This window comes from Triturus cristatus, chromosome 8, assembly GCF_964204655.1.
Source record: "Triturus cristatus chromosome 8, aTriCri1.1, whole genome shotgun sequence".
In the NCBI taxonomy this organism is placed as follows: Eukaryota; Metazoa; Chordata; class Amphibia; order Caudata; family Salamandridae; genus Triturus; species Triturus cristatus.
The window spans coordinates 982,047,052-982,058,520 of NC_140591.1; the positions used below are offsets into that span (position 1 = coordinate 982,047,052).

At 48.8% G+C, this 11,469-nt stretch overlaps 1 protein-coding gene across 3 annotated transcripts in view; it reads right to left on the reverse strand.

Annotated features, from left to right (window-relative positions):
• Nucleotides 1-10,428, reverse strand: part of UPF3A (UPF3A regulator of nonsense mediated mRNA decay) — a 508,452-nt gene extending 498,024 nt beyond the window's left edge. For all 3 annotated transcript variants that reach the window (XM_085620493.1, XM_085620494.1, XM_085620492.1), the window contains exon 1: nucleotides 10,174-10,428. In XM_085620493.1, the coding sequence (XP_085476619.1) occupies nucleotides 10,174-10,299 (126 nt within the window). In that variant the 5' untranslated portion in view covers nucleotides 10,300-10,428. The remainder of the gene's footprint in view (nucleotides 1-10,173) is intronic.
• Between the last annotated feature and the right edge of the window lie 1,041 nt (nucleotides 10,429-11,469).

Genomic DNA, 11,469 nt, shown 5'->3' on the forward strand with positions numbered 1-11,469 from the left:
TTTGTCTCTAAAGTCAAATAGTTATACCCATACACCACAGCACAACTTGATTGTGGAGGCTTTCTGTCAGCATCGTTTAATGTCCGCAGAGACACCCATCAAGGATGTCCACTCTCCTCACATCCATTTCTCTTGGCTTTGGAACTAATCTCAGCTGCTATCAGGCAGAAACAATGCACTGAAAGTGTCCCAACTTCTGGTGGATGATCTAAACTCTTCCTCTATGCAGTCAACGTTTTACTTACCATGTCTAACCCAAGAACCTTTATTCCCCCAGTGAAGTATCTGATTAATATCTTATCTTCTTACTCAGGATATTAGATTAACTGGGGGAAAGAATGATTCTACCACTGTCAAAAGGCACTACCCTGCTGCCATAGAAGGATACAGAGTCACATGTCAATTGTTTAATTTCAAATATTTGGGTAAATAGAGGTCTGGATAAGATAATGGAGGTCAACCTGCACCTTTCATGCTGGGGTAGAATCCAGAAGAATAAGATGACCGTCGGCCCCCGCTACATCTATCTGTTAGGTATGATATCCTCACCAGTTCAAACAAGCATACAAACTCATAAAGATTTAAATAAGGGCAGGCAGAATACTAAAACTTACACCAACTAAATTAAGTGTGGCTACCCATTTGGGAAGTGTTTAAATACCAAATACGGAACTGTATTGTTTAGCATACAAGCCATCTCAACTGACATGTTGCACTCCACTGTGTTCCACGCTGCTATCTCTTGTCTGCTACAGAAAGAATACACTGAAAGAACACCACTTTTGTGAAATCCTTTGGAACAGGAACTACACTTCACATGCTGGTATATGCCGGACTGTATCTGGAATGTGGGCAACATGGGACATAGCACATAAAAAACTACATACCTACTAATGCTTACATGCAGGAGCATCTATATGGCATAACACAGGCTTGCAAATCAATATACAAGATTGTTCTGTTGGTTGAAATGGCCAACTAAAGGCATCATTACTTAAATATACTATTTACATAGAACTCTTTCGAAACCTTTGACAACTGCAGATCAGGGTCTGGGTTACAACTTTGGCATTATCAGCAACCTATACACTGCATTAAGGGCTTATTGGGTGGATGTCCTTCCACATGACACCACACTTATATAATGAAATATAGACAAATGGGGGACCCTACAAGGGTGTAATAGCCTGTAAAGCACAAGTTACTACTTGTGTAACGATATATCTGTAAGAGACATTAGTTAGTGATAGATTCCTTACCTTAGAATAATCCCCAGGCGTCAGACTGGATCCGGAAAGTCTTTTCGTAGCAGTACCCCTGCGCGTCAGTAGGTGGCGTCGTGTGACTCCACGTCTGTCACTGGCATCGTATGCGCCGAAATGACGTCACGGAGACTACTTAGGCGCCACCCATGCGCACTGACGTCAGTTCTGTACACGACTTTCGGCGCCAGGAATGCAGAGCCATGCAAGAAACTGACCACTGGTGCCATGAAACTAGGGCCCTGTAAGGGGATGACCTTAACCCTAGAAATCAGTCCGCAGAACGGGGAGGATGGGTGGGGCGGTAAGGAATCGATCACTAACTAATGTCTCTTACAGATATATCATTACACAAGTAGTAACTTGTGCATCTGAAAGAGACATGTTAGAGATAGATTCCTTACCTTAGAATAGATACCCCAGCTATACTAACCCCGGTGGTGGGTCTGCGAACCGATTACACCAGAAAGTCACGGAGAACAGAACGGCCAAAGAAGCCGTCTCTCCGGACCTGACTGTCGAGGCAGTAATGCTTGGTAAACGTGTGCAACGAGGTCCATGTAGCTGCCTGACAAATGTCCTGCAAGGGGACACCGCGTCCCAAGGCAGTGGTGGCTGCCGTTGCCCTGGTAGAATGGGCACGCAGCCCCACAGGAGGCTCCTTCTTAGCCAACGAGTAACAGGCTGAGTCACCAAGAGATGGTCCGCTTATGCACAGCCCGACCTCTTTTAGCACCCACGCAGCCAACAAAGAGCTGGCCATCCACCCGGAACTGTCATGTGCGCTGCAGGTAGAATGAGAGCGCACGTTTTGGGTCCAGACGTTGGAGCCTCTCTTCCTCTTTCGAAGGATGCAAAGGCGGAAAGAAGGTGGGCAAAGTGATGGTCTGCCCGATGTGGAAGGGCGTGACAACCTTTGGCAAGAAAGAAGGACGGGTCTCAAAACCACCTTGTCCGGATGAACAGAAAGGAAAGGAGGTTTGGAAGAAAGAGCCTGGAGCTCACTCACTCTTCTGGCAGAGGTGATAGCTACCAGGAAAGCCGTCTTGAGAGTGAGAAGACGCAAAGGACAGGTATGAAGGGGCTCGAAGGGAGTGCACATCAGATATGTCAAGACAAGGTTTAAGTCCCATTGAGGCATTATGAACGGCACAGGAGGAAACGTGAGCATAATGCCTTTTAGGAAACGGTTAACAACTGGGGACTTAAAAAGAGAAGGCTGATCTGGAAGCCATAAAAAGGTGGAGATGGCCGAAAAATAACCATTGATAGTGCCCAGAGCAGAGCCCTGCTGGGCCAAAGAAAGAAGGAACAGAAGGACTTCAGTAAGAGGGGCAGAAAGGGGATCCACAGCCTTAGCTGTGCACCATGCCACAAACTTGTTCCACCTGCAGACGGATACCGTTTTAGTGGAGGGACGCCTGGCTGCCAGAATGACATCACAGACTTTGCGAGGAAGATCGAAAGCTGTCAACTGTCGCCGCTCAATCTCCACGCATGGAGGTGTAGGCTGGACAGGTTCAGGTGGAGGACCGTCCCCTGCTGCTGCGACTGAAGATCCTCCCGAAGAGGCAGTCGGATCGGAGGATCGATCGCCATGCTGAGTAGCTCGGGATACCAGTATCTTCGTGCCCAATTAGAAGCCACAAGGATGACTTGGGCCCGGTCGCTCCGAATCTTCTTCAGCACTCTGGGCAAAAGTGGTATAGACAGAAAGACGTACAATAGACCGCAAAAGACGAAAAGCGTCGCAGAGCGAGTGCCGCCTTGGAAATTCCAACGCGTAGAACTGATGACATTGCGAGTTCTCTTCAGTGGTGAATAGATCTAACCAAGGCTCTCCCCACTGCTGAAAGAGACCTTGCACCACGTCCGAGTGCAGAAGCCATTCGTGATCCATCAAGCACCGGCGGCTGAGTTCGTCCGCCCTGGCGTTCAGAGAACCTGACAGGTGTTGAACCACCAAGGTAATGCCTTGATGTTCCAGCCATGTTCAGAGGCGCAGAGCCTCCTGACATAGGGTCCAGGACCCCACCCCGCCCTGTTTGTTGCAATACCACATGGTGGTGGTGTTGCCCGTGAACACCTGCACAACACTTCCCCGGACAGAGGGAAGGAATGCCTTCAGTGCAATTCGGATCGCCCGAAGCTCCAAAAGGTTGATATGGAGCCGGAGACCAGAGTCCTCTTATCTCCGCCTCTCCCAAGTGGCCTCCCCATCCCAGGAGGGACGCATCCGGCACCACTGTGTGCTCTGGTTAGGGAAGGGATAGGGATCTGGCATTGACCCAATCGCGATTTGTGAGCCACCACTGCAATTGTCGTGCAGTGCCCTCCGAGATCTGGACATATTCGGACAGGTTGCCCTGATGCTGCGCCCACTGGAACTTCAGGTCCCCCTGCAGAGCCTGCATATGCCATCTGGCATGCGGCACTAGCAGGATGCAGGAGGCCATCAGGCCCAGGAGCCGGATCGTCATCCTGATTGAAACCCGGGACAGAGGCTGACAGATCGGAATCATAGCCTGAATATCCCGGACCTGCTGCTCGGGAGGATACACCTGAAACAGCGTTGAATCCAGAACCGCTCCGATGAAGGGGAGCTTCTGAGAGGGACTCAGGTGCGACTTCAGCACGTTGATGGGGAACCCCAGCAAATGCAGGAGGTCGGCCGTAGTCTGGAGGTGGGAGACTACTGCCTGGGACAAGCCCGCCTTCAACAGCCAGTCGTTGAGATAGGGGAAGACTGAAACCCCTGATCTGCGCAGATGAGCTGCGACCACCGTCATCACCTTCGTGAAACACCTGAGGGGCGCTGGTAAGGCCAAAGGGGAGCCCGGCAAACTGAAAATGCTCCTGGTCCACCATGAACCGCAGGTAACGCCGGTGGGTTGCCAGGACGGGGATGTGAAAGTAGGCGTCCTGCAAGTCCAACGCTACCATCCAGTCTCCAGGGCCGAGTGCAGCCAGGACCTGAGCTAGAGTCAACATCTTAAACTTCTTCTTCCGAAGGAAGCGATTGACGTTCCTGAGGTCCAGGATGGGGCGCAAGCCCCCTTGTCCTTCTTGGGGATCAGAAAGTAGTGAGAATAACAACCACTCCTTACTTCTGGCCCCGGAACACGCTCGATGGGCTCCTTGGCCAAGAGGGCCGTGACTTCCTGACAGAGAAGTGCCAAGTGGTCCCCCGACAGACGGTGGAACTGAGGCGGCATGGCTGGAGGGGTGGATTGAAAGGGAAGGGTGTAACAAATGCGAACGATCTGCAACACCCACTTGTCCGAAGTGATAGCGTGCCAGTGGGATAGATGAAGGCGGACCCTGTCACCCACTGGCGTGGAATGTCCCACAAGGCTCGGATTAGGAAGGTTTGGCGGCTTAAGCGGAGGTGGACTGACCCCCACGCTGATTCCCAGACCCGCCCCTGCGGAAACCGCGGCCACGCTGAGGCTGGTTCTGCACAGGTTTGCTGAAAGAACGGGCCAGGGCGCCCCTTCCATTGCCGCGAAAGGAATGAAACCCAGGAGTGGCTGGGCTCTTTGTGGAAAGATCTAAGGACTCGGCCGTGGCCCGCGAGTCCTTAAAACACTCCAGCGCACTGTCGGCCTTATCGCTAAACAGGCGAGTGCCATCAAAGGGCATGTCAATGAGTGAGTTCTGGACATCCAGCGAGAACCCAGTAGATCTGAGCCAGGCGTGGCGACGAAGCGCCGCAGTCATAGAAATTGCCCGACCTACGGAGTCCGCGGTGTCTAAACCACACCGAATGGCGAAATTAGCTTCATCCTTACCTTCTGCAATGGCTTGGGACAACACAGCTTGGGTCTCCTCAGGGCAATGAGGTAACACCTACGCAACCGTGTCCCACACCGCATGCCCAATAGGCAAGCGGTATTCACTGACCACAGCCCCAAACTGTCTGAGGAGAACAAACGTTTACCGAACTGTTCCAGCTTGTTAGAGTCCTTATCCGGCGGAGCCGTGGGAAAGGCATTCTGCGACTTTGAAGCTTGACTGACCAGACTCTCAGGCGTAGGATGAGTGGTCAAGAAAGCGTGGTCACCCGGCGCCAGGCGATGACGCCTGGCGACATTCTTATCCACCGGTGCCCCAGTGATCGGCCGCGACCAAGTGCCCAGCAAGACGTCAGTAAGGGCGTCGTTAAACGGGAGCAGAGGCTCTGACGAAGTGGATGCCATCTGAAGCACCTCAGTAAGGAGGTTAGTTTTGAGGGCCACCGTAGGGAGATCAAGGTTAAGGACCTCAGCTGCCCGACGGAGCACCATCATGTAGGATGCGCCCTCTTCCATAGTGGGCAGGGGAAAGGCAAACCCCGGGTCAGAAGAGACGTCGAGGTCGCCTGCGTTCTCCAAGTCGTCCGCCCAGTCCTGCTCGGAGTCACACTGACGGACGAGAGGGTCCTCGGACCCCTCCCAGTCTTCCTCCACCTCCGCTGCTGGTGGTACAGACCGCGGCGGCGGGGTAGGAGCCGGAGAAGGGACATACGGCGTCGGGAACGGTGTGGGAACGGCACCAGACGGGGCCGAACTGGCGCCGCGTCCCAATGTGGATCCCAGGTAGGAGCAAAATGGTCCTGGAACCTGGGCAAGGGCGGGACAAAGGGCACCCACTGCAGCGCCGGAGCCGGCAGCACTGGACCTTGTGACGCCGTGGCCGGAGCCAACGGTGCAGGATCTTGTGGCGTCAAAGCTGGATCCGCCGGCAGCGTCAGCGGCCCAACAGGATCCGAACACGGGACCGCGGGGCCCGAAGGCGTGCCGGCGGGAGCCCGAGGCCTAAAGAGGCAGTCCATGGTAGCAAGAAATTCTTGCACCTGTGCGGGAGTCGCCGACGGACCCGGGTAAGGTGGGTAGGCCGCGGGACTCCCAGGTTCCGAAGGAGCTGCCGGGGCAGAACCCCTGTCCCCCTCGTCCGCATCCGGGGACCGATGGGGGACGTCGGAGAGCGAACACACTTCTTTGACTTCTTTTTGGGTCGTCTCTTACCCGAATCTGAGGTTGAAGACTTGGAGTCTAAGGAGCGGTGACTGCGGCCCCGCGAGCGGTCCCTGGAATGGCCTCTGGAGCGGGAACGTCGCTGGGACGAGTGCCGGACCTCCAGCAGCTTCCGGCACTGCTCCCTCAAGGCCTTCGGGCCATGGTCCGACAGGACCGGGAGTCGTGGTCAGTCTCCAGGCAGTAGAGGCAGACCTTCGTGGGGGTCCGCCAACGAGATATTGCGACGGCAGGCCCCACAAGACTTAAATAAAGGCATCCCTACCTGCACCAGGAAACCAACTTAAACAGGAGACAAAAAGTCTCAAAAAGTTAGTCAAAAAATGACTAAGGTACGTGCTCTAACCGGATCTGCACGTTCTGGCGTGGAAAAAGAAAGAACTGACGTCGTCGCGCACGCGTGGCGCCTAAGTAGTCTCCGTGACATCATCTCGGCACATACGATGCCAGTGACGGACGTGAAGCCGCACGACGCCACCTACTGACGCGCAGGGGTACTGCTATGAAAATATTATCCGGATCCAGTCTGACGCCTGGGGATTATTCTAAGGTAAGGAATCTATCACTAACGTGTCTCTTTCAGATACACATTGCTGACAGATCTACTCACAAAGCAAACTGAAAACAACCTACGCAGATACTAGAAGACACCATTATCCTTTGATTACTCTGATGAACAGGGATCCTTGCTATTGTTCACACATGGCAGAAGTTTATTTTATGTTATAATGTTATGTTATAGTTTATTTGCAACACTCTTGTACGCAGATGCCACTTGGCATTTTAGGAAGACAGAATCCTAAAACCTAACAGTGACCAAGGGAAAGGCCTGGAAGATACTTAATTATTAAAAAGCCATGTTGGGTGAAACAGGTGTCAGCAACATTCAGGAACTGGGCTTTGAGGGGTGTTTCGCTATCCAAGAGTACTCATCGATTTTGGATGACTGTCGAAGGATCTGGGGCATGCCAACTATATCTGGCCATAAGGTTGTGTCCCATTGTGTGACGGATGAAGCAGAGGTAATTAAGATCTCGGCTTTTAAGTTTAAGAGAGGGTATGCTTAAATTTACATATTTATAAAAATCTTGAGACTGGTATTGGATCCCACCTGAGCTAAGAAAAGCTGTATTCACACAGACTCCTGTTAGAGATGTGGAGCTCCACAGTGTGGCCTGTAATATTTTTTGTATGGTCCTGCCCCTGCTAAATCAGTACTGGTGGGAGGCATGGTGTTCACTCCACACCTCCAGAGATCCAACCCTCTGTCATACTTGCTATTATACACGGCAAGAACTGTGGAAAACGTGTAATATTTTACTTGGCATAAGCTGCAGCCATTTTGGCTGTGGTGTCCATTTCCTTTCCTTCGTAATTCTCCAGTCCTCTGTTGCTCGTCTTTTTCTGCCTGTGCTATCTATTTTAGTTGACTTCCTGACTCAGCTAAAAGCAATGTACGTGCTGAGAGTTTGTAGCTACCAGAACACCTGTTACCTGTCATTTCTGCTGCCATAAGCACTCCTGCTCCCCCTCCCACTTTGCTGACCAAGTGGTTATTCATCTGCCCTTTTTGTTGAAAACTATTTCAAAAACTTGTCCTTCTATTTCTGTTCTCATGCTTACACTGCAGAGCAACTGTATAAAAGCCCTGTGTTCTGTGACTTCAGTGTACTACCTCAGGCAGCACTTGAGAGTGCTGTGTGGACGTGGTCCCACTCATTAGTGATTAATAAACTTGTTATTTATTCCTACTCCAGTGCTGATCTCTACTTTGTTGATTTTTGAACCCGTGGACAAAAGGGTGACCCTGCACCAGTGTACCCCTAAAAAGGTATATTTCCACCGAACAAAACTAGGGGAAAGCGCCTCACACTGACTTTAACAAAAGCATAAATATCTATACTTTGTCATTGCAATCACATAGAATACCTATGGTGAATGAGTGGCTACCAGACGTGTTCTACATAGATTCCTATGAAGGTAAATGTAGAATGCAGGATCTGGCATCTATCTTTGAACAAATATGGGATCAGTGGCTATTACGTACCACAAAAAGAATGTGACAGATACACTGAGTTGAACATTATTTTCAGGGCCACGTCGATTCTCCCAATAGTAACAGCACGGCCTGATTATCCCTAGATAATCTATGAAAGCAATTGACCAACCTTGGTCAATCCCTAAATGTCCACCTCCTACTATTACACTAGACACTTCCTATGCTAGCCTACCACACATACTCTAAAAAATACGCCATTAAACAACAATAGGCCATGTCTAGGCTGGACTGCAAAGAGGGCCAATCTCTATATTACACACTGGCTTTTCATAACCAAGGACCATGAAAGTTCCACATCTCACTAAAAGTCAGACTGAGTTAGTAATGTTCTTAGAGAACACCTGAACCTGAATGTTTATAAAGAATACACGTGTGGGTGGCCAGTAATGCCAGAACGCTCATAATTATTAATGTAGTTGGTAAAACAATAGCTATGTCAACCTATTAAATTGATGATAATACTTAGGAGTGCATGTGAACACTTCCCTCGTTCCCTCGTGCCCCATCCTCTTCTGTTTCCCTTCCCTCATCGCAACCACCTCCTTATTTTCACCTCTTTCGTAATTTTAGGATCTTTCTGCATGTTTTTGTAGTGATGCCCTAGGACATAGCAATTTCACCAAACGTGCAGGTAACCTTCTTTTGTGGGATTCGGAACAATCCCCATTTATTTAATCCCGATTTATTTCATATATTGCCCTGGACTTACTTTCTATCCTACTTTAATTAGGAAGAAATACACTAAGGTTTGAATATTATGTACTTTAATTTTATTTTTAATATTTTTTTAATTTTATTAATTTTTAATTTTTATGGCAATAAAAATATATTTTTTTTAAATCAATAAATTTGCCACAATCCTCAAGTCTGTGTGCTTCATTCCACGGTGCAAACTGTACATTTAATTTACATATTTTCAACAAAAATACCTCTTGCACCGGATACAGCTAAAGACAAACGGGTCAGTCAGCCTCTTAATAAATCTGATGACAGATAAAACATGCTGCTAAACAGAAAATCGCATATTTTTGTTTTATAACATACTGTTGTATCACCACAGGATTATAAATTTGCCCACAAATACTGAAAAACGGCATGCAGCAGGGAAGATTTGTGGGACAAGTGTAAATAATAAAGACCTCCCTGTATCTATATCTTAACTGTATTACAAGTCACCTCATTGTTCCCTGACATTTTGAAGGTACTTTGCCTTTGCTGCATTCATTCTAGTCATAACATTTCTTGGGGGCTTGCAATAGTCACCAATAAGGTATGGTTACTAGGTCCCAAATACGACAGTACGACATAGTGGTGCCATGAACCTTTAGTGACCAGTTCTCCAGCTCGCTCTCCACCTACACTGCACTCCAAATAAATGCCAACGGCCCGATTCAGGTGGGAAACGACCGATTTTTTAAGCCAAAAGTGAAAAGTGGCTTTATTTTAACTGTCTCTCGTCTAAAATTGCATCTGTTTCAATATGTCACTGGGGAAAATACGTGCCATCGATTATTATTGTTTCAAAATCTCTTTCCTGTTCAAACATGTCGGCATGTATTATCACCATCTTTAAACGTTTGGCTTTAGCATCTTCAGCATCACTTCCTGGGTACCAGTTCCTATTTCAAAACACGAGTCCCTCACTAGTCCATATCCAAATCACGTGGCCTTCATTATTTCCTAGCTCCTTTTTTACCCACCTTCCATAAAGCATCCCCCCCCAACACACACCATTCATTACCTGGTGGGTTTCCCCAGCTAATATGCCATCTCCCTCTCCAAACAACCGCCCCACCCCCGAATTCGGTCCCTTTATCACTCCCCTCTTTCTGCACACCTTGCTCAGGCTGGCCCTTCTGTCTTGCCTCGGACGTCCGCAAACAGGCTGCAGGTCAAGGCGCGGGCGCATGGTTGTGTCCCGTAGCTGGATCCCGACCACCCGCCGCTCTCTCACCCGGATCATTGTACGTTTTTTGTCCGCAGCAGGCCGGCAAACGCACGGCACAGTCCGGGGGCATAAGCAGCGCTCGCCCCTCCTCTGAAGAGGAAGGTTCTCGCGCTGCACCGACTCGGCGATCTATTTCCAACGGGCACTGGCTTCATTCGTACCGTATTTTACACCGTGTACGGCGCGTCACAGCAGCAGCCATGACAAAGCCAGGCAATACGTCTTCTGTTCCCCAATCACTGTATATTGATCAGACGCATCCCCTTAGAAATTGGGTACCCAGGGACATTGTAAGTAGTTAAGGTATAGTGACGGTTTAAAACGTGCCCCCTCGCACTCTACAGTCTGAGTTTTGCCGCGGGCGAACGTGCTATAGAATAGCAAGTGTCAGTTATAGGACGTCAGTGCGCGTGGCTCAGGGGCTCTCATAATTGTTTTAACTACCCATGTTACATACATGCCAACATCTTACAGCAGGCTTGTGGGAGGTTTAGAAACAAACATTGGAAATGCAATAGGTCTCGCATTTGTTGGAGTTGGAGCTATTGGCATAGCAAATGGCATTTTTTTTACTTATGTGTTAAGGAGTGTATGTATGTGGTGTGTTGTGCAATTATGTGGGTTGGATTGGATAAGTTAGTTGTGTAACTGCGTGGCGTAGAATTGTGTGGAGTAGATTTGTGTATCGGAATTATGTGGCATGGTGTGTTGTAGAATTATGTGGATAGTAATTCTGTGTTATTGAGAGAACTGGAATTATGTGGAGTGGGATTGTGTGTTTTGGAGTGTAATTTTGTGGAATTGTATTTTGTGTTGTGGAGTGGAATGTAGTGTAGTAAAGTTTAATGATGCGGTGTGCTGTTGAGGGCTGCCTTCCTCAACACAAAAAACGCCCAAAAATAATATACATTTAAAATTACATAATTCATGATGTAAACAGCCAAACACTATTGTACTTGGTAAAAATATGCTCTCCCGACCTTAATAAAAAAAAGAACTCCGTTGTGTATTTTTTGTTGTAGAAATTTGTACAGCATGCTGATTACTTAGCCAGTCACAGGGTGCAGCTGCAAGCGTTGTATAACAATTAGATGGACTAGGTTTAAGTTAAAGGTAACAATGCACTATTATATTTTTTACTTCTCTCTTCCCAGTCTTGCTTTTTTCACAAGGTATAAAAAATTT